This window comes from Neopelma chrysocephalum, unplaced genomic scaffold, assembly GCF_003984885.1.
Source record: "Neopelma chrysocephalum unplaced genomic scaffold, ASM398488v2 Primary Assembly neopelma1_283, whole genome shotgun sequence".
Lineage (NCBI taxonomy): Eukaryota > Metazoa > Chordata > Aves > Passeriformes > Pipridae > Neopelma > Neopelma chrysocephalum.
The window spans coordinates 137,732-160,763 of record NW_020897945.1 but is presented as its reverse complement, the minus strand read 5'-3'; the positions used below and the strand labels follow the sequence as shown (position 1 = coordinate 160,763).

The window sequence follows — 23,032 nt, the reverse complement described above, 5'->3', positions numbered from 1 at the left end:
CCCCGGCCGCGCCGCTCGCCCCGCGCCGCTCCCGCCGCCGGCGCCTATTGTCTAATGGCGGCTGCGGCTCCGGCTCCGTCCTGCGGCTGCTCGGCACCACCTGCCACCGCCGCCACCGCCTCCCCGGGCCGGGCGGGCCCACGGCCGCCTCCGCCCCCGCCGGTCCCCGCCCCCGCCGCGCGGCGTCGGTGGCCGCGGACACCGGCCTGGGGCCGGTCCGTGCCCTGCCCGCGGCGGTCGGGACGGGCCTCTCCCTGCCGGCGTCTCCTCCCCGCGCCCCGGTCGGGACTGCCCAGCCCACCGCACCCTCCCGGTGTCGCGGCCCGTTCCCCGGGCCTCTCCTCGCCGCCGCGGCTGAGGCAGGACCCGAGCCCCGAGCCCCGAGCCCAGCCCGGCGGAGGCCGCGGCGTTGGCCCGGGCCAGGTCGCGGAGCTCGCGGGGCAGGCCCGGGGCCCGGTTGTCCCGGCAGCAGGTCGAGGACTCTAGACGGGCCCTTGCCGGGCAATGAAGCTCCTCGCCCTTCGCAGCTCATTTGACGTCCTTCCCCGAGCAGAACAGGCGGGGTATTTTTTACTCAGGGGTTCGTTTTGCTTTATTTCAGCGCGAAATGCCTTTGCTGAGCATGAAGGAAGGCGAAGGAAAGGTAATTCACCTGCAACTGACCCCAGACAAACCTCCTGTCTCCAAACAACAGAGTATTCTGCTCTGGATGCAAAGTTTGGTCCTAAATCTGCTGCCTGAGGAGTGGACCCTGCAATTTGTGTCCTGGGGGATCAGCTGTCTCCCCACAGAGAGCAGTGAGGTGGGGAATTCAACCACAACCTTTATTTCTGGAAGGACTTGGTTGCCATGGGGCCACTTGAAAAGCCACACACACAAATGTGCCTGTGCTGAGGCGGGATCAGGTCCTTGGAAACCATCCGGAGAATAACAGGCAGGAACACAGCTGGTGTGTGAGAGTGCACAGGGAACTTTCATCACTTTCAGATGCTGCTCTGTGTCTATCTTTAAAAATCAGTAAATTTTTTGATTAAAAATAAAACCCTACACGTCATGACTCCAGCAATGTGGGCTGGCCTGTTGTGGTATTTATTTTTAAAGAGAACAATATAGCAGCTGAGTTATTGTGACACCTCCTGCATGTTGTGCAGTAGCTTTTTCACTTCAGCATCTCCATATTAGTGGAAACTGTGACAGCTTCATGCCAAGGATTATTAATAGTGCAGGCAGGCTTTGTGTTCCGACAGAATAAAGGTCGGAAAACAGGGCAGACAGTCTTCCCCCAGCGGGCTGGCCTCCTGCTCCCCCATTTTACATGTAGAGAAACTGAGCCACCCCAGTTCAGGCTCTGTTCAGTGGCAGAGAGATGCAGTTTGTAGTCAGGGTGTGCAGGAGACCAGACCGGGTCATTGTTGTCCTCTTCCCCCATCCTGGAGCAGGCACGGGTGCCCTGCTCACACTGCCCTGCACTGCCATCCCTCCCCTTGCAGCAGCTTGCAGTTGCTCCATTCCAAGCGGGAAATGAAATGCTCCTTTATTGGCTTTTCTGTTGGCTACAAAATGTTCCATTTTATCTTTTTTTTTTCCCCCTCCTTACATTCTTCCAGGAAACACACTGATTTATGGTATAATCTTGGCAAATCCCAATCCAGGGGAACACAAACTCGCTTGTGCCTGGTAAATGACTTTTTAATGGGCCTATTTCCAGCCGGGAATGCATCTGCATCTGAAGAAGGGGGAATTCTAGCCTTGCCCAGGCAGTAGCCTATGTGTGTCAGTGGGGGTCAATACAGTCTGGCTGGAAAGCAGGAGCAACTTCCTGCTTGGAGCTGGTGCAGGACCAGACCTCTCCTGTGCCTCCATACTGGTCTCCTGTCCACAGAGGGAAGATCTTGCCATTGCTCCCACTTCCTGTGAGATGGCAGGTTTAGGGACATCCTTACTCATCTGGCCACTGGACTGGAGCCTGGTTACCCAAGGACCAGGAGTTTATATTTTGCATTGCTAATGGAGCAATAAGCCGTCCCAGTCCCTGGTCCCAGCCAGAAGGATTTGTACAGGGATGTCCTAATGGAACCAAAGAAACTTCCTATTCGTTCCTAAAAGGAGCAGTCTAACAAATCTGCCAAAAATAAATCTGTATAATGAAGAGCCTTTGTAAATTATTCAGATATTATATTCCACTCCAGCACTGATTCAAGGAGAGAGGTTGTACAGACATTTTCTTCTCTGAAGCTCTGGACACAAGGTGAAATCCATGCTGTCTTTACAATGAAAATGTAGGCTCCCCATATTCAGACGTCTGAGGTATTTTATAAGGCACAGTGGTTGGCAGCTTGTGGGCTATTAGCCACAGCTGGCCCCATGCCATGCTACTGGGGCTCACAGACTTCTCCCTTCCTCCCTCCCTGCTTCCCCAGCCCCTCTTTGCCAGCAATGGGGCTGGCTTCTGCTTTGCCCAGCCCTGCAGTTTGGCTCTGGCCTGCAGTTCCTGCCCACCGGCAACCCTGCCAGTTCCATGCTGCCTGGCTGGGCTGGGGAGGAAGGCCCCCTGCCACATCCAGGTCAGTGCTGGTGGGATCTGAGGCCACGCTGTCCCTTATCATGGGGATTATTGGCTTTTTATATTAAACTTTTTCCAGAGAGCATAATACAATCAGCCAGACATGAGGCAAGGGCTGGGCAGGTCTGGGAGTGATTTACAAGCGATCTGCCTCTGCAGTATTTTTCACATAAGGGGCTGTTTCCTCCTCTCCCTCACCACCTCCCAACTCTCCTGCTGCCATTATGAGCCACACAGGTCTCCCCCCAGCAGCAAAGAGCTGCGATGAGCACTGGGGCTGCACGGGCAGCACAGGCTCGCAGGGAGGTGAGGAGGACCTATGGCAGCCAGCACTGCCCGCCCCACGAACATGGCACCAGCAGTGCACAGGTGCCATTCAACAGAGCTGCCCCTCGCCCCCCGTCACTGCCCAGCACTGGCCCAAATTCCCCACCCACACCAAGAAGAAAAATGGGAAACAGCCCCTGGATGTGCACAGCCAGGAATGGCTCGTAGGCAGAAAGGGCCTTTCTCCAAGAAAAGCCTTGGTCTGGGCAGGCTTTTTACAGCTGGTAAAACGTTTCTACCTTTTGTGATCCCACTTTATCAGTGATTTGAAATAATTGGGTTCCATTTCTCATGGTGGCTGACCCCCACCCCTCCCTTCTGCTGTGGCCTATGTTTTTGCTGCAGACTGATTAGGGGTAATTATCCTTTTTACCAGCCAAAGTGCAAGGAACAGTTCACACTCCTTGCAGGAAGTAGAAAAGGGATTTTGCAGCTGAGCTGTGATTAGGAAGCACATAGCAAGGATGCCTGAATCTGCATGCTCCCTGGACAGGGCTGGGTCAGTATCAAGCTCCAGAGAAGGACTTAGCTCTGGGTGGTGGCCCTGAGGCATTTGGTGGGAGATAAGCAGGAAATTTGGAGCTATAACATGGTCGGGAGGTCCAGGGGAATCCACTGTCCCTTTGGCCATGAGGAGGTTCCTTGGACAATTATTTTCCAGAAGCAGCATGTGAATCCCTCTGCATATGAGGCCCAGACTGAGTCTGACGGTGGGAGTGATCCACAGGGGCTGGAATGGGCAAAGGAGTGGCTTCTTGACCAGGCCCACTTGTGCCGTGGGCATGGCAAGGAATCTCACCTCTCTCATCTCGTTCCCTTGAGGGACAAAGGGAGGAACGAGATAGCAATTTTAAGGTCAAAGGGATCATTCAGGCTTTCCTCCTGCCTCGTGTGAGGCAGGTAATCTCTCCTGGCCACCCTGCACCAACATTCCTCCTGCTCCTGTACAGGACCAGTGTCCATCTACTGCATGGGAGCTTCATCAAATGAATATTTGCCACAATTTCTGAGATTTGCACAGGGAAGGCAGATTACTACACCCTTGAGAGTCTTTCTGTACTTGGCTAGTTCAGCAGCGCTCCTCCAGGTAGGGAGAACATTTCTTCCTGACCTCAATTTATGACAAACACTGAAGCATGAGGCTGGATTGATTGCACAAGGAGATTGTGTCTTAGTAACTCATGTGAATGCTGCAGCAGCTATGCTAATTCATCATTTCTTTATTTATGAAATCTGTGTGCAGGTTGAGTGCAATTAAATGATGTGCTTTGGGATCCTAGGGGATGAAAGGATCATGGAAAATGTAGGTTTGTTATCCTAGTTTACTGCGCGCCGAGCCCACCTACAACAGCATGACAAACCAGATGTGAAACACAAGGTTTAAAAAAACTAATCCAGCAATTGCTGTCACAGGCTGTATTTGTCAGCGTGTTTGATCTCAGTGCCTTTCCCCTACTTTTCAGAGAACTCAAATCTCTTTGTGGCATCTTCCTGTGACAGACAATTGAAGATCTTGTAAAACTAATTTTGGGGGAGGCTGAAACATTTGTCACCTGCTCTGCAGGCTCGGTCCCCGGTCCCCATCAGCAACCAGAGAGCAGTGGGTGATGCCTGACCCCGCGTGCAGGGGGACCCAGTGCCCGTCCCCCTGCGCTGCCGCTGCTCTGCCCGGGCCCGGCCGCGCCCCCGCCCCGCACCTCGGCAGGGAGCAGGAGCGGCCCCCACGGGGCCCCAAGGGCTGTTCGGGGGGCCCGGGTTCGCCGCGGGTCTGACCCCAAACGGTTCAGCCGCGAGGCTGGAATGTCCGCTGGGCAAAGGCTTGGTGGCAGCAGCACCCGCGCTGCCTGTGCTCTCTCGTTCTCATCGCTGGCAGAGCACTCCTCTGCTTCCTCCTCCTCCCCTCCGCTCCCTGGTGATGCTCCCCGCTTTGTTTTGACGTTGCTGTGCGCTCTGAGCCTTGGTCTTTCCTCCAGACTCCTGAGGGTGAGCTACCAGGGCCTGTGTGTGATTCCCCAACTCCCATCCCGCTCCTTGGGATGGGGCAGCTGCCACACCCTGGACACAGAATCACAGAACAGACCAGGTTGGAAGGGACCGGTGGAGCTCATCTGGTTCAACCTCCCTGCTCAGGCTGGGTGCCCTGAGCATGTTACTCAGGATTGTGTCCAGACACATTCCTCCTTTGAATATCTCCAGAGAAGGAGACTCTGTAACCCTTCCGGGTAACCCATTCCAGTGCTTGGTCACCCACACAGTAAAGAAGTTCTTCCTCGTGTTCAGGTGGAACTTCCTGTGCATCAGTTTCTGCCCACTGTCCTATTGCTCAGTACCACTGAGCAGAGCCTGGTCCACCCTCTTGATACTCTCCCTTCAGATACTTATGGACTTTGATATGATCCCCTCTTGGTGTTCTCCAGGCTGAACAGGCCCAGCTCCCTCAGCCTGTCCTTATAACAGAGATGCTCCACTCCCCTCACCATCTTTGCAGCCTCTGCTGGACCCACTCCAGGAGCTCTGTGTCTATTTTGTCCTGAGGAGCCCAAAACTGGACCCAGTGCTGCAGGTGATGCCTCACCAAGGCTGAGGAGTGGGGCAGAATCACCTCCCTGACCTGCTGGCAACGCCTGCTCCCCTCTGCTCCCAAGCATCTGGAACTCACAAACACCTAAGAAATGGGGCCAGAATGAAAAAAAGGAATGGTACTTTGAAATGTCTGCAGTGCTGCCCAGCATGGTGTGTCTGCACCTTGCCCGTCCTGAGCACTTCTGTCAGTAGAATAATTTTGCCAAAGCAAAATGACTCCACCTCCTTAGCCAGAGATCAGTGTTGAGAGAGTACCAGTCCTCTCAGCTGTGGGGCACCTGGAAGAGAAAGAGAACATAAGAATAGGAGGTATTGATGCTGTGAAAGGCCAAACTATGGATAAACCACTTATAAGGAAAAGGTTAGAATCTCCTTTTAATTGAGGCAAAGAGCTCATGAGAATAGCACAGACATAAGAGGAGCAGGTGGAATTTAAGTGGAAAACAGAACCTGTTGTTTGTGTGTATCTCGTGTTTCTGTCTCACAAGGTAGGGACTGGCAAACCACGGAATAAGCCAGGCAGGTAACAATGAAGACAGGTACATAACAGCTCTATCATGCTTTTTTGGACCTTCAAAAAGACTGGTTAGATACAGACCCATAGGCAGAGTAGATGTGGGAAGGTGAGTGAGCCCAGCCCAGGAGGTGTGGGAACATGAATACAGACAGAATGGGTGGTGTTGGGTGTCTGTAAGAACTCCAAAATACCAGCAGAAGCACCTGCAAAGAGAAGACAGAGACTTGGAAAACTGAGTGGTTCAGTTAGTTTAAAGTCAGACAAAGAAACAACACCAGATGGAGTAAGAGAAAGCATGACAAGCAGGGGGAGAGAAAGGTGGGAAGAGACTTCTCCTTTGGAAAGTTAAGGGTGTATCTGTTTATCTTGCCGCATGGAATATGCAGAGGTCTTGCTTTGCCTACTCCCCTCCTTGTGGGAGGAAAGATGTGAAACAAAAGGCACGTACTACAGCACTTACAGATCCATTGGACTGGGATGGAGGGGACCCTGCTGCATCAGGGTACCCAGCCATCCCAGTACAGTTTGCAACAGCTGGAGCCCTGGCATCTGTCTAAAAGGAAGATGGGAGCTGCAGCATGTAGATTTTGGCAGCACCTGCTGCTGCGTGTTTTGGCCATGGTAAAAAGAATCTTCTGATTTTCAAGTGTTCTATCTTTCTGTACGGAGGGTTATGTGGAGAGCACATGGCTGGCTGGGGCACACTGGCACCAGGTTTAAATGGAGCCAGGGGGACCTGGGCAGCCATGCAAGGAGGGCAATGGGTGTGCAGCCACAGGTGCTTGCAAGAGGGGTGTGCATATGGGGAATCCAGAGGCAGGTACCCAGAGAGCTGCTCTGACAGATAAAGCTGCACAGGCAGCAGAAGGATGAATGTAAGGATGTGGCATGGAGGGGATGTATCAGGCTGCCAGCTGGAGCACCTGGTACAGGTCAACAAGGACCTACTGGGAAGTAATGAGGAAACCTGGGTTAAAGCCAGCGCTGAGACCCCCTGTGGGGAGAGACACAGAGTGAGGAAGGCCTCTGAGGTGGCACCCACAGAGCTCACCCTGACAGGCTCTGTCCTCGTCAGGCTCTAGTGGTTCGTGGTCAGGGGACAGCAGCAGCCACAGCTTGGGAGAGCTGGGCTGGCACCGCAGGGCCTCAGCGTTCTCCTCCTTTGCACCGAGGGCTGCCGCAGCTGTAGGCGGCCAGGCTGGCCGGGTCCGCGGGCCTATGGCTGAGACGGGTCCTTCCCACTCAGGGTCGGGCCTGCCTGGCCTCGGGCACCCACGGATGCCCCGCGCGGTGCGGGAGGAGCCGCATCGTCCGGGGCCCGGGCCCGCCCTGCGCCGTCGCACCACCGGCCGCCAAGGCCCTACAGGCCCGGTGGGGTCCGGCCATGGGCCCGTGGAGGGCGGGGGGTGGCAGCGGCTCTGCGGTCACGGGAGCGCCCCGGCCCTGCTCGCCCCACCATAAAGCCCCCGGTCCGCCACCTTCCCACAATGCCCAGCGGCCCCGCCCCGCTCTGGGAACTCTCGTCCAAGCGCCCTCCCCTCCCCGCGCTCGGCCAACCAAACCCGCGCTCCCATTGGCCGCGGCGCCACGTCCCGCCGGCCGGGGCCCGCCCCGCCGCGCGCCGCGCTCGCCCATTGGCGCCGACCGCTGTCAGTCAGCGCTTGTTTTCAGCGGCAGCGGGTTGGGTTGCGCCGGCTCGGCGGTGTCTCGGCGGGGCCGTGCGGAGGGAGCGGCGGCGCAGCCGGGCGGGAGCGGCGCGGGGGCGGCGGCGGCGGCGGTGGCAGTGGCGGCAGTGGCGCTGGGCCCGGCCGCAGCACTCGGGGCCGGGACGAGCCCGGGCCGGGCCGGCGCCGCGCAGGGAGGGAGGGTGGGGAGGGAAGAGGGCGCGGGGCCGGGCCGGGCCGGGCCGGGCTCCCGGCCGTGCGGAGGACGGTGGTCGGTGCCGGGGGGGTGGGGGGTGGGCGGGGGCGTCCCGGCCGCGGCGCGACCATGACTCTGGAGTCCATGATGGCCTGTTGCCTGAGCGACGAGGTGAAGGAGTCGAAGCGCATCAACGCCGAGATCGAGAAGCAGCTGCGGAGGGACAAGCGCGACGCCCGCCGCGAGCTGAAGCTGCTGCTGCTGGGTGAGGAGCGCGGGGCCGCCGCAGGGCCTGGCCCGGGGCTCGGCAGGTCCGGGTGGCCGGGCCAGGCGGGGAGCGGGTGTGGCGGGTAAGCGGCGGGAGCCATCACCGCCTCAGCCCGGCGCTCGGGGCCGCTCCCGAGCCGTGCGGGGCGGCCGCCTCATTGGCTGCCCTTTGTTTGATTTTGTGATGCGTTCGCTGTCAAAATGGGTTTTGACATAAGCAGGAACTAAGTAGCTGAAATTCCTGGTTCCGAAGGCGGGCACGCACACACACGCGTGAAATTCGTCTCGAGGAAGCGGTTCTCGGGGCGTGCTGGCCTTCGCTGGCATGTGAAAATTTGCTGATGGAGTTGATGGTTTCCAGTATTGTCGGTGAAATCCTGGGCCTTGAGTGAAAAATTGGCCTCCGGCTCCTAAGCCACAGAGTTCCACTTGTACAGCCCTGGGAGAGCGGCAGGGCTGGCAGCGTGGTGTAGTGGTTCTGAAGTGGCAGGAGGCAGTAAGAATGCAGGAGTTGTGTGTTTGATGAGGAAATGTCTGTAGAGTTTAGCATTGCCCTCAAAGGAAGAGATCAGCTGTGCAGCCATAAGAATCTAGGTCTTCATATGGAAACGTAGTAGTGTTGTCTGTGCAGATGGAAAACTGCTGTGTTTAGGTGAGTGTATAGGGATGGGTAATCAGTTGCCAGAGCAGCCAGTGAAGATTGCAGGCATGTACATCTTCTTCAGCAGGGAGTTTGATGTTCATGTCTAGGTAGCCCCCAGATTTAAACTTAACTTACAGTTTTCATGGGTACTGTGACTTATCATTGCTTGTGTCTTAAATGTATTCTGCTTTGTAGCTTAAATACTGTGTCACCTTAAGCTGAAATCTGAAGCAGATCTGATGGATTGAGTTTATTCACTTGGGGTCTGTTGACAAGCCATTAAGGTACAAATGAAGCTGACCCTTGTGAAAACAAAGGTAGCACTTTGCAGAAGTGAGGGGGGGCTGTGTATGCCCAGCCCTTTGAAGGGCTCCAGTGGTGCCTGGTGATAACTGTTCAGTGAAGGCCACGGTTGTCCTTCTCACTGCAAATCTGTCATAACTGATGTGTTCCTGTTCTTCAGGTGAAAAGTAAAATCGAGGGCTTGACGTTTCTGCTCTTCAGAGATGCTGTGACAGTTTCTGTAAGGCTTGTAGATGAGGGAGGGTGTCTCTCTCATGCTTCCCTAAAACAGTTCCACAGAAGCAGCTGTTTCAAAATAGGCTGGCACTATAGAATAGATCTGGGTTAAGAAGATCCCACTGGATCTAAAGATTTCACTTTAGAAATAATTCAGATTGCTTGAGAATCCTTTCTGCTTTTCTGAAAGGTACAGCTAAGTAAGATTCAGTGTCAAATAAAAAAAATAAATTACATGAGGTGGTTATTATTGGATAAGCAACATTCCTAGTGGTAGACCGTGTTTGCTGGATGCTTTTCACTGCATACAGCACATTACCCACTTTCAACTGAGGCAGGCAACGTGTTTTCTCTCCTTGGTATAACTGCTGCTTGCAGGGATTTCTTCTGTGTTGCTCCTGTCATGTGGAGTTCTAACATTCACAAGTATTAATGATTGAATTAGTAAGAGGGCTTTCCCAAATCTCCAAGCTTTTGAGTGTATAGAAGGAGTTTTCACCTTGTAGAAATCATGTTAAATTTTTCTTTTCACTTCGTCTAATGACAGTTACTTTGCTAAAGCCTAAAACAGAAAATTGGCCTGAATAACAGTGCTAATCAGTGATGAACCTGGTAATAAGAAATTCAAGGTGTTGGACATTGCCCTCTGGTATAAGGTAGTCATTTGTGATTTTACTGGGTGAGGAGAATATTTTGTACAAAAATTGCTTGTGATTAAGCATGGGATACTGTTGACTGAGTAATGTATTTACAAGTGCCTGTGAGGTACTTGGGGATCATTAGTAAGTTATTGTAAACTCTGCTGCTTTCACGTGTTGATAGAAGAAACAGTGAATTCAGATTATCTCCTTTCCCAACGTTGTCATATTAAAAGGGGGTTTGTGCCCTTACAGCTGTAGATCTTGCCTGCTAGAGCTTGTAACCTGCTGGTGTAGTGCTGTGCTGCATTGTCAGTGGCCTTGGGGAAAGCAAGAGGCACCTTTTTAAAAAAATCAAAACAAACAATAACAACCAACCCGCCTCCCCCCCCAACAAAAACAACCCCTGAACCAAAAAAGGGAGGATGATGGAGTGACAGGAAGAGTCTGTGTTTGAACTCTCTATAAGTTCTGAAGCAAGCAAAGGTCTGGTGCTGAGGTTTCTCTTATGGTTTCGTTGTTGAAATGCTTCAAAGCACTACCATTTTGTTTTGGTTTTCTTTTTTTCCCCTTTCAGTTTTGGTCACTGTGGTAAAAGACAAGGAAGTATTTCTCACCACGGTGAGAGAAACCAGAAAAGATTTCAGTTTCCAAATTTTCCCCCACTTAGGGTATACCTTTCTGTTTGAGATGGAGATAGTTTGCTCCATATTAATAGTATTTCCAATGTTAATTTCTGGCTATGCTGACATAATTCCTGACTATGCTGACATGATTTCTGTCAGTTCTTGCTGTTTATTTCAAACATTCTGCTTCTAGTTAGGTGCTTGCTGCTTTTATCTGAGCATATTTATTTGTTTGTTTTCCTTTTAGCCCACCAGGATAAACATGTAACTGAGAATCTACATGTGAGTAGTAGCTGTGTACAGGGATGAATGAGATCCAGTCTGAATCCATCTCTCCCCTGATGTGAGAAGTACCTGGTGGTGCCTGTGGTGAGAACCAGGGCTCTGCAAGCGTCCTTATTTTTAACTGCAGATCAAAAGGACTTGTCATTGATGGGATACAGTTGAGTTTTTGCTCTCAGTAGCCAAGTGAGCCGGGCTACTGTGTTAGAGCACTGTTTTTTCTGTGTATCCTGCACATTGATAGCAACTTTTAGAAGGTTGAACAAAAGCACTCAACAGAAATGTCAGTGGTATCCCCTTAGGCTGTTGCTCATGGGGTGAAGTGTGGAGGTAAGGGAGTCCTTGGCCCATGTGTCCCCTCCACAAAGGACTGTGTGTGCATGGAGCAGATGTTGCAGGGAACTTCCCACAACACCAGTTGAATTGTGAATGTCACAGGGCCGTGTAACTGTGTGGGTACTGTCTGATGGTGTACTTACTGTGCTAGAAAAGTTCCCACTGTCCTTTTATATCACCTGTTGGACTTCACATGTTAAATGGCACTTTTCCGGGGCCATAAATGTAGGAGTGGAAGGACCTGCCCAAGTGACAGTGCAGGAAGCCGGCGTTGGAAGGGCTGGACTGTGTAATGCACATGCTGTGTCCTGCCCTCCCATCTGCTCCGAGGCCCCACAGTGAACCTGTGTCAGGAGGAAGCGGAGGCCTTGCTGAGCAGGCTGCAGCCGAGGGGATCCCTGGGGACCCCAGCACAGCACCGGCAGCTCTGAGCAGTGGCCTACTCTGCTCTCCTGTCAGCCACCATCTTTAACTCTCTCGTCCTCAAGGGCTGTGAGCTGGATCAGATGCACTGGGTCACAATCGGGATTGTTGTTTCTGTCCTTGGGAGCAAACTTTACGTTTGCACAGTAGTTTGGGATATGAGGCAGACACGCTGATTAAGTTGTTTGTGTCAGATGGATAAGCAAATAGTTTCTTGAGCTCCGTTCTCCTTTAGAGTTGGGTTTTTTTCTGTTGTGTTCAGTTCTTTCCTATGAAAAGACATGTAGTCTATCAGGTAAAGAGCATTCTGTGCCAAGTTACAGCAAAAGGAAATTCACTCTTCTGCTGTGCAGTTGGGCTTCCCCTGGCACTCGCTGTCATCTGGGTCTGTAGTGCTTTGCTAGCTGAAGAGCATGCCCAGGCTCTTCCTGGCTGGTGCCGTGGTTGTAGCATCTTGCTGGAGTATCTGGGAATAGGTCAGGTGTGACGGACAAGGGCCTCTTGACGCAGAACGTGTGGGAGTGGCTGTAACATGAGATTTGGAATAAGTACCAGGGCTGCTTTTGAGGGCTTCTGTAAAGGACAAGCTTCCATGCTGTCAGGTTCGTAGTGGGGATGAGCAGCCCTACCCAGACTGTCTTTTTACCGTTCTGGAAAGCAACAAAAAAAAGTGGCTGGGAGTAGTGTGTGCTTGGTTATAGTAATAGGAACTTTGGGGTATGAAGTGCCTGCGTTCTTCTGTTGGGATCCTTGCTTGTGATGGCTCCTAATGCACTCTCTTGCATTCTCTAGGCACTGGGGAGAGTGGGAAAAGCACATTCATTAAGCAAATGCGTATAATTCATGGCTCAGGCTACTCTGAAGAGGACAAAAAAGGCTTCACCAAGCTGGTGTACCAAAACATCTTCACTGCCATGCAGTCTATGATAAGAGCCATGGAAACCCTGAAGATTCTGTACAAATACGAACAGAACAAGGTAAGTGTCTCACAGTTTTTGCACGTCTTTAGGCAGTGAGGATTCTAGGGTTTGACTTCTGAGTTCCTGTTTGTTTGTGTCCTTCTGCCTTGCATCCTCAATCTCCCTGACCTCTTTTCCATAAACATTTTGCGACATTTTCTTGATACCTGACTCCATTTACTTAGTTGTGTTAAGGGGTAGAGCAACTTTGGGGGGTTGGTGCACTAGTCTGCGTAGTGAGTGGTGGGAGCGAAGGATTGGCACATGATGTAGGGTATAAGAGGGGTGGTATTTTTACTCATTTCCAGGATTCAGTGTTGTTAAATGTGTCTGGCATTTTCTTTGCGTGAGTTACTTCCAGTAACTTCCAGTTTCCTTACTGGAAATTGAAGCTGGCAAAATACGTGCTGGACCCAAAAGACACCTGTGCTGATAGTTATCCCTGTTCCTGCAATCCATCCATTTTTCTGATAGCTGCTGACCAAGGGTACAAAACTTTCTTGGAGGATTTTGGTCTCAACCACAGAAACATTATTTGAGCTAAAGTCTGGCTTACTCATTTTGGGACCAGGAATTAATTTTTCAGCCAGATCCGGTCTAAATTATTTTAGCTTTTTGAGGGGGAGGACAATGAGAGTGAGGGTATGCCAGGAAATTAGGGATTTTTTAGCATAGTTTGCTTCTTTTCATGCATAGTATCCTTAATATTTTGAAGTGAAATTGTATTTTATCTCTTCTGTCACACAGTATCTTGGAGCTGATTTTGACTAACTGTTTAGAGGGACTGGATGGTGCACCTTTTATGTCTGTGATGAGAATGGGCAGGGTGTGAAGAAGCTTGCCTTGCCTGTGCTTTACGTGGGGCGTGGTGAAGGGGTTCTGATAGGTAGAATTTGCCAACTTTTACTTAGGATAACTTGTGCAGTTACCATAAGATAAAGATAAAGCCAGATAACTTGGCTTTGGTTTTTGTTTTTCCTGGGGTTGGCAAAAGCCCCTTTCAGAAAGCAGCTGGATGTGGACAGTCACCTCACGGATGCCACAGGCTGTGCTAATGACTGTAGCCCTTCCTTTGTTTAGCAATTGTAGGGTGGGAATTTTTATTTCCTGCCATGACCGGTGCCCCCTCCTTCTGACACAGATCCCACACCCCCCAGGTTTGTGGTGGTTTTTTTGGTTGGTTGGGGTTTTTTTGTTTGCTTTGTTTTTTCTTTACTTTTGTTTTTTTTACTTTTTCTTTTTTTTCTTTCTCTTTTCAATCTCCAGGCCAATGCAGTGCTGATCCGAGAAGTGGATGTAGAAAAGGTCATGACGTTTGAGCAGCCATATGTAAGTGCAATTAAAACATTGTGGAACGACCCTGGAATACAAGAGTGTTATGACAGGAGAAGAGAATATCAGCTTTCTGACTCAGCTAAATAGTAAGTATATAATCACGAGCATGCACTGGTAGGTGGGAGTGATGGTCTAACGAATTATACCTGTCCAATTTTTTTGTTGAAGTCTAGAGTTTGTTTCCTTACCATGTGCTGCTTTTCATGAGGCTATGAGGTGTTCTGATGGGTGTTAAAGGCAGTTGTTCACACATCTGCTTCTGGATATAGCTGAGGCCAGAATCCCTACCTTCTGCCATCTATGTTGATCCTGGCTCTCAGGCAGCAGGAGTGTTGCTCTTTCTCCTCAGGTTTGTCCTTTGGCCTACAGGTGTACATGGATGTGTAACTTAGACTTTATTAATAAAAAATCCATTAGGTTTGGCAACATAGAGAAGATGTTTTATAAGTAAATAAATGTATGTTTCTACACTACAGAGACTTCATTCTGAAATATAAAGCATCCACTGTACTTAAACATTCTCTGTGTAAAGATTGTCTTCCACACTGCTGTACAGAGTTGATAAAGTTGTCCTTAGTATATCTGTTTATCCTCCAAGGGGACTGGCTTGTGAATTACTGTTACTTTTCCACATATTTTAAATGATTCAGGTGACTTCTAACTTTCTTGTTACACTAGGGAATGACTAAATGTAGCAGGTTTTTACATCTGTATGTTTATGTGCTGCAACCTAAGGTATTTTTTTTTTCCGCTGTCCTCCTTGTAGCTATCTCAGTGACGTGGATCGTATTGCCACCCCAGGATATCTACCAACTCAGCAAGATGTGCTACGGGTTAGAGTTCCTACAACTGGTATCATAGAGTACCCCTTTGACCTAGAGAATATTATCTTCAGGTACTGAAGGTGTATTCATGTTACAGCTGAACTGAGAGAGCGGTGATGTGGTTTCAGGAAGGATAAGTTATGGATTGCTTTAGAGTGTCCAGGTTTGAGAGGCTCTGAGTGGATGTGTGTGTTGTGGGATTATCTGCTGATAGGTGCTCCTCTAATGGAGACAGTCCAATGTTTTGATTGCCAGAAAACAGAACCTGCTTTTGAATCGGTGACGCTTAAAACCCAGTGAACCATCTTGCAGGAATTGGTGCCTTCCCTGGGAAGGACTGCATTGCTGGCATCTGAGGCTGAAGTTGTGGCTTGTGAGGCAGTTGAGTGAAGTGTTGGTAGCTGAAGCCACCCACCAGTATTTCTTCCACTAGGAAGAAATACTCTCTTGTATGTCACACCTAACATCTGCCTTGGGAGATGGTTTTCTGTGCCTACCTTGTGCTCTCAGGATGACACCAAAACTTGCTGTCTGTGCTGGTGCAGCAACAGATGGCCACGAGAGGCTTAAGCCAGCAATCAAGCCTGGTGTGAAGAGCACAACACTGAGAAGCTTTGAGGCAAGGAGGTTTTTTAGTAAAAAATAAAAGTAGTTTGCTCGTTTGACAGAGGACAGTTTTGAAGGCCTCATCTTTTCAGACTCAGGACTGATGGTTAGCAAACCAGAGCAGAATGCAACAAAAATGGTAATGCTGGTGTCAGGAGGTTGAGTTTGGTATCACTCGCCATTCTTTCAGTTTGATGTATTTCTGGAACAGGATATTTTGTAAACTTGCTGGTTTTGTTAGCAGGCAGATACTATCACATCCCTGTGACATGTTAACTGGAGTGGTAAAGAACTGCATTTGTTCTCATCATTTGCTGGTCCTTTGCATTCAGACAGAGAACTGCAGTACCTCTGTGATACTGTATGTACTTCTCTTCCTTAGAATGGTGGATGTTGGAGGTCAAAGATCAGAACGAAGGAAGTGGATCCATTGCTTTGAAAATGTGACTTCCATCATGTTTTTAGTAGCACTTAGTGAATATGACCAAGTTCTGGTGGAATCGGATAATGAGGTAAGTCAAAGAATGGGAACTCTGCAGGAGGGTAGAAGGAAAGCTGGAATGTCTTCCCGGCTCCTTGGAGCTTGGTACCCAAGTGTTTGGTGCCAGGTTGGATTAGCAAGTATTGTTGGTTTTGGCCTTCAGTTCTTCCAGTTGCAAAGGGAACATGAGCCTCAACGGGACATGATGTCCCTGAGAATGGAAAATGCAGAGGGCATTCGCATCATCTCCACTTCCCCAGTAAAACCAAAATGCTCTGAAGTGACAGAGCCCTGTGTGCTGTGGAAGGCACTGTGGGGGGAGGCAGGTTCTCAGATCATGTCCCTCTTACCACACTGGGGTACTTTGGGTTGTGACTGCTGTCTTGTTAGGTAGTGACTGGGCTCTTTGAAGGTGCAAATCTGAATTTTGGCACTTGCTAATAGATAAAAAGAATGCTACTAGATAACAGCAATTACCCCTTTTCTACTAGACAAACCATGTTCTAAAAGTATCGTTGGCCAGTCCTCTCATATGACTGTCAAAGCATAAAATGGCTTTTAAGTGTTTTGATACGAATGGCTTGGCAATTAAACGAAGCTTGAGTCCATCAGATTTTGCATTTCCTTTCCATTTATTGATGCACTTTGAGCTGGAACCTACCTAAGGCCAAAGTATTCTGTGTGTAGTGTTTGAGATGCTGAATCACAACAGATCTGAGTGCGTGTGCAGGCAGCAGAAAGGCATCTTAGTGCTCATTTGTGAAAATAAGGCTTTCTTTTTCTTATTTCAGAACCGGATGGAAGAGAGTAAAGCTCTCTTTCGAACCATTATAACTTATCCATGGTTCCAAAACTCTTCTGTTATCCTCTTTCTCAACAAGAAAGATTTGTTGGAAGACAAGATCCTGTATTCCCACCTCGTTGACTATTTCCCGGAGTTTGATGGTGAGTGATTTCTAAGGAGGTACATTATATATCTAGAATAAGATGTGGAGGTGGTTTGGTTAGAACTTTCTTGTTTTCCATAGAAAATTAGGATCTAGAAATGGAGAAAACATCTTAATTTGAGGAAGAATGCCTACAGCAATAAAAAAAATCATAAAAATATCTTAATCATTCATAGACAACTGGAATCTGATTGAATGATCAAATAATGAACCTGTCCTAGATGAAGAATTACCCCCTCCAGTATGCACTGCAAAGTATTGTAGTATTATAGAAAGCAACTTTCTTCCCTGTGTGCTTGTGCATATAACTAGTTTCATAAACATGGCAATTTACTGGTATTCTGAACCTTCTAACCTCTAGTCAAGAGATGACTTGAGTCTTTGTTCTGAGAAACTGACTGGTCAAATACCCAAGTTGTTCAAATGATGGTGCTGAAAAATCTCAGGCAGCATGAAATTCTTATTAGCATGCCATCTGCTGTTGTGGGAAAATAAGATTATGTGAAACAGAGAAATTCCCATCTGAAACAATGCTCTGTAGCCAAAATAGTATTTCAGGCTTTTCACTTGAGTGCATTTAAAGCTGGCTGGTAACATCTGTACAGGGCTGAAAATAAAGGTAGTGGAGAACGAGATCAAGCAACACACTTCTTACCGGGCTCTCATGTATTAATTCTGTCATTATATGCTTTAAAAGCATGAGGTAAAGGAAGAATTGCCATTTTGCTAACAGCTTTCATCCTTTAAAAGACTAATGGAATTGCTCCTTGTTAGTTGTCCTCCTACATATGGAGTTCCGTGCCCCCAGCACGGGCACTGGTGGGAACACCAGGTTTTTACAGCAGGCTGGGAATGGCTGAAGAGCTGCCACCCAGACAGTGCCTGCTTCAAATGGAGCTTAACAACTGGAGACAGATCTCAACGTCAGGGAGTGTCATGTACTTTTGTTTTTTCTTGTAAGTCTTCCCGGTAGTTCCTTCAGGGGTGCTGCATGGCCTGTGAGTTGGAGGTTGCCCATCAGACATCCCCTCAAGAGGTGATATTTGCCATGCAGAATGTGACAACAGCAGTTCTGTGAAAGAAATAACAGCAGGTGACTATTTTCTTGGGAGCTGTCAGCAATATGAATTAAAAGCTGACAGAAATTCCAGTTTTTAGCTCCTGTGAGTTGACCAGCCAATTAGGACAGGCTGCACTTTTGGCTGAGGATCACCCTTGTTTCCAAAACATACACTTGTGTCCTTCAGCCTATAAGATCCACCTGTATATTAGGAAGAAATATACATTCCATCTCCAGGGAAGAGCTTCGTGTGTCTCTGCAGCATCGTTGCTCCCACCCAGGGTTTTGCCAAGGTCTGGATTCCAAAGCACACCCCTTGGTGTCTGCAAAGTGCCCAGCTTTGGGTTTTGGTTAGATAACAGAAAAGCGTAAGGCGCTCCAGCTCCTCGGACCTTTATATCATAAATGATCTTAATTTCTTCTTTATAGCTCTGTAACCCATAAGAAAAAGCAGGCTGGCAGTTATTCTGCTGGGTCAACCTGGGAAATGCATTGGAATGAATCCATTCACTGGTGTCTCTGTTTGCTGCAGGCCCACAGAGGGATGCACAGGCAGCCCGCGAGTTCATCCTCAAGATGTTTGTGGATTTAAATCCTGACAGTGATAAAATCATCTATTCCCATTTCACATGTGCTACAGACACAGAAAACATCCGTTTCGTCTTTGCAGCTGTCAAGGACACCATCCTACAGCTCAACCTGAAGGAGTACAACCTGGTTTGACCTGCTCTGCTCTTGCCCCTTGAGAGGCTTCTTTGTGAAGAAAGACAAAAAAAGAAATTTTAAATATGACAGGAAAAAAAGTTTTAATTTTTGATGATGTAATGAGTGCAAATTGTCTGATCTGTGGAGTGGCAAGTGCTCAGTGTTATCCTGGAGTCTCATGTCTCTGTCCACAGAGTAGTTGATTTCATATTTTTAACAAATTGCTTTTATTTCACAGTTAACGGGGATATGCCTCATTTCTTCAGCACCTTGCTTATGTCTTAATTTTTGCCAAGCAGCTAAGGCAGTCTCATCTTGGTCTTTCCTTTGTTGCTTAGCCACTGTTTTTTTTCTTTCCCTTTCATTCCCATGGTATATATAGAAAAATCACTTTCCAGCTGAGATTATGAATTCACTGGACAGTGGGAGTGCAGAATGCTACTGGTCCCTTTGCCTTGTGCTATAGGGTGCCTCTGGTGTAATTTGCTAAATCTGCTTGCTTCCCCCCTCCTTTCCCTTCCCTTCCCCAGGACACTCTCCATGGTTCACTGTGATGAAATGTTGGGGAGGAGCAATTGCTCTCCAACTGTTGTGCAAAAAAAATGGCAAAACAAAAAAAAAAGCCATCACTTTTCCATTCTTTATATGTTCTGAGTTATTTTTTTCTTATCAATTATAAAAGATATGGAGACTGTGATTTTTTTTTTTAAATTATTGATGTTCTATACATAGTTTGCTACATGTTGCTGTATTTTGTTCATGGACTACAAATGATGGAAGCTCTTGGAGCAATAGCTGCTGAGCCTGGGGAAGTGCCTGACTGTAATTGTTCTGTTTTGTTTTATTTTATTTAGTTCTTGTTTCTTTTTCACACACATACATGCATCCCCCTCCACACCACAAGTGCGTGGCTGTGTGCTCACAAGGCTCAGTTTGCTGAGAGAAAATATGTTTTGTTGAGTAGAGTATATGACATCAATGAGCAACTTCTCTATGCAGCAGTTTCCGAAAGCACACTGAGTAATTGTGGCATTTGAACATCAGACTTTGGCTGGATTGAAAATCTTAGTCCTGTGCCATCCTTTAGGTCTTTTCTTGCTGCCAGTAGCAAACAGGCCTTGTTTATTGCATTTTGTGCCAATGTGTGAATGACTTAGTAAGAATTCCTCGCTCCTGTCCAGCTTGCAGAGTTTTAGAAAGGGACCAGAGTTGGTGGGTGACAGACTTCGGGACACTGGTAGGGTTCTTACTTGAGAAGAGTGAGAGTAGCTCTTGGAGGGAGCAGCAGTTCTCTCTCCCCTGTGTGTGCATTCCCCTGTGGCACATGCTGCTGTGTTCCTCTTTGGAAGACTTACTTGCACATGCACTTCCTCCTGGGTGGGTGTGATAACCGAGTTACAGTGGTGGTGGCTGGAGCACAGCTGCTGTGGAACCCAGAGAGTGCTGCTCTGGGTGCACTTGGCTCAGCAGGAGAGGAGGGGAGAGGCAGCAGCACTCGCTGGTGCAGGTGGAAGGCAGAGTGGAAATAGTTCTGAATTCTAGATGCCACCTGAATCTCCACTAAGCAGAAAGATGTGAAGCCTTTGCACATTAGAAAGCTTTTTCAAGGAGCTGAGGCAAGTCAACAGATGTGCTGAGGAGCTGTTGCTGGCCTGGAAGAGAAGTGCAGTGGCAAGGCAAGAAGTGAGTGTGAAGCAGGGAGATCTGACCCACATCTGGACATGTGTCATTTAGCCATCGCTAATGCTTCTGTTTCAATTCCAACAAATAGCATTGGGTCCAAAATCTCTGGATCAGCCAGACTGCCCCATTGAAGGCTAGCAGGCTGCCAGCAGAAAAAGACTAAATGAGCTGCACTGTTGAAAGGGGCTGTTGATATTTTGTCTGTTTTGTAGACAGAGCACTACATCGGTGTTTTGCACAACATGTAAATCTAACTGTCTGAGATGCTTAAGATGCTTTGATTTAGAACACTAAAATATAGAGGGACGTAATTTTGAATAATTCTATTTATAGATCCCTCTGGATTTCCAGAATAGCCAAGTAAAGCCTCTGTGTTCCTCAGAGCACTACAGAAGATGGCAAGCGCTGCTACAAGTGATTAGAGAGCTTAAGTTGGAACAGTAGCCATGGGACAAACAGTTAAAGAGCCAGTCTAGCCAAGTGGTGATGCTGAGGGAAACATAGCATCTCATAGCCATGCTCTGGACTGCATTTAACCCTTGGGAGGAATGAGAGGGATTCCCATGTGTCAGACAGCTTTGCATCAATTTTACTGCTTTTTTTTTTTCATCTTTATGTCAAAATGATCCATTTTGTAGAAACTGTCCTATAAGGAGGAATTTATAATCATCTTCGTGTATTCTAAGTGCTGTCCCTCTGAAGCAGATGGCAGCACCAGCCTCTTAACGCTTCTGTGATCCTTTTGTAAATGGTTCACACTACAGCTGTTGCCAGCAATGAACCTGGCACTGAGATACACAGGTTCTTGGAAATAACTTCCCAGAAGTTTTTTTTTTTTCCAAGGTGAATGATGGTGGTACTTCCACTTGAATCAGAAACTTTTTGTCTTTGTTTCCTACCTTCCCCTTCTTTAAGAGCTGCTGCCCTGGCACTGGAGGAGGGATCTTGGCATCTGTCTCTTGCAGAGTGACTCTGCATCATCATGGGCGACTGTGGGAGGCTATGGGCACAAAGATTTAGGGATGTGCTGTACCTTATGGAGCACCTGCTTGGTGTAGCTGTTGGCCTGATCACTGGCTCGATGTGCTGAGCATTGTGAAGGGGAGGGCAGAGCGTTTCAGAGTGACTCCCCCAAGTTCCTGAAACCTCATTCTTAATTGGGGTAGGAATGGGTCAGACTCGTGCACATCATCTGGAGTTGTCTATGACTGTATCATATGTGAGAAGATACCAGTGTTAGCACATGCTTTTCTTAGTAAATACTAGCTTGTGTGCCTCCAGCTTGGCCAGCAAAGCATTCCTGCAGAACTGGCTCCAGTCTCTGTTGGCTGGCAAATGCCTGCCCTAGCAAAAGTGCCAAACCTTAGACCAAATTTGCCTATATCATCTTTTCTGAAAGTGAGGCCTGTCGGAATTTTCTGCAGGTTGAGACAACAGATCGACTTTCAGAAAAGAAGTAAAACTGCGTTCTTGTAGGGAACCTAGAGTCTGAGGAAGTGGTCTCCTGGCTAACTTCTGCTCCTTGTGCACTTTTAATCTTTGTTCTGCTGAAGAAACCAACATACTTTGAACGAGTTTGAAACTTGAAGTCAGTGAGCAGAGGACCATCCCGTTTCCTTGCACCATTCCATGTGGATTGGCTATCTGGTGAGCAAAAGCCCCTTCCTGCTGCGTGTCAGATAGCTCTTTCCCTTCCTGCCTCTCCCCTTCTCCTCAAGTTGGATTCTTTGGTCTCTTGTTGTTGCTTCCTAGCAATGTTGGCCTTGTGTTCAACTATGGTTTTTCTTCATGTGTTTTATTGGTTTAAAAAAAAAACAACAAAAAAACAAAAAAACACCAAAAACAACAACAAAAAACCACAACGACAAAAAAAATCACAAAACAAACAAAAACTAAACAAAAATAAACAAACAAAAAAAAAAACAAAACAAAAAAAACCCTTCCAGAGTGTGCTGACCATTGTATTGTCCTGTACAGAGCCCAGGTCATTAGAGTCCAGCAGAGATAAAGTGTGTTATGCAGCACCCAGTTTTTTAAGAGTATGGTTTGTGCCAATGCCCCTTCTTTAGTAGTGCCAGAGACTCTTTACAAGTGCCAATGTGGTGGAAATTATTTGGTTATACTTGTATATTATAGGATCCTGATTTAAGACAATGTAAACATTATCCTATTTAAAAAGATACTATATAAAATGCTGTTTTTAAACCTTGTAATTTGCAATGCATGTATTGTTGTGCGTGTTGGGGGGTGGGGAGGGAAGAGGGTAGGGTAAAGGAGTTTCTGAATAAGATGCCCAGTGTCAGGATCTATTCAGACTCCAAACTGTCTCATTCCAGTCCAGGAGTGTGATTGTTTCTTGGAAAGATCCCACTCTGACTGCTGGGCAACACCCTTATTACAGAAATATCTGATGGAAATTGATTTTCATATCTTTCTCCTGAAATAAACTCTCTGTTTGAAATTGGAATAAATTTTGTTCCTAAAAGTCGTGGTGTTTGAGCGTGTGTTTCTTCACTCTCGTTCCCCCTCTCCTCCTCCCTGGTTGGCTTAGCAAGTTCTGTAGCTGATGGAAGCAGGTTCTGCCTCCTGCTGAGAAAATCAGGACCCTGAGGCATAGAAACAAAGGGTGTTTTAATATGCAGTAACGATGTATAATGCACTGTACCAATAATCCTGAAGTGTGAACAGTGTCTGACTGGGGTGCAGGTATGCAATGGTGGCATCTTGATTTAAAGTTTTCTGGGATTTTGGAGTAGAATTGCATAGCAAAGTTGTTGGTATTTGCTGCTACCTCTTGCTGTAGCATCAGCCCATTGCAGGCACAATTCCAAGCAGGGTATCTGTTGCC

At 48.3% G+C, this 23,032-nt stretch overlaps 1 protein-coding gene and 2 long non-coding RNA genes across 5 annotated transcripts; 2 read left to right on the top strand and 1 right to left on the bottom strand.

The window, feature by feature from the left end:
* The first annotated feature begins 6 nt into the window (after positions 1-6).
* On the top strand, positions 7-1,066 carry LOC113977982. Its single transcript, XR_003537469.1, has 2 exons — positions 7-643; positions 792-1,066. It is a non-coding gene; the product is annotated as an uncharacterized LOC113977982 (long non-coding RNA).
* A 4,645-nt stretch (positions 1,067-5,711) lies between these two features.
* Positions 5,712-7,358, bottom strand: LOC113977995. The gene is made up of 3 exons (XR_003537470.1): positions 6,939-7,358; positions 6,072-6,193; positions 5,712-5,751 (listed from the first exon to the last, which is right to left on the bottom strand). It is a non-coding gene; the product is annotated as an uncharacterized LOC113977995 (long non-coding RNA).
* A 568-nt stretch (positions 7,359-7,926) lies between these two features.
* GNA11 (G protein subunit alpha 11) lies at positions 7,927-22,671 on the top strand. Of its 3 annotated transcripts, none has more exons than XM_027704551.1 (7): positions 7,927-8,115; positions 12,377-12,561; positions 13,810-13,964; positions 14,645-14,773; positions 15,691-15,820; positions 16,581-16,734; positions 18,329-22,671. In XM_027704551.1, exons 1-7 carry the CDS (start codon positions 7,980-7,982, stop codon positions 18,517-18,519), a joined length of 1,080 nt encoding a protein of 359 aa, XP_027560352.1. In that variant the 5' UTR covers positions 7,927-7,979; the 3' UTR covers positions 18,520-22,671. The 3 variants fall into 3 exon arrangements, with proteins under 3 accessions (XP_027560352.1, XP_027560353.1, XP_027560354.1); XM_027704552.1 differs by lacking the exon at positions 7,927-8,115 and adding an exon at positions 8,303-8,613; XM_027704553.1 differs by lacking the exon at positions 7,927-8,115 and adding an exon at positions 8,642-8,769.
* The last annotated feature ends 361 nt before the right edge of the window (positions 22,672-23,032 follow it).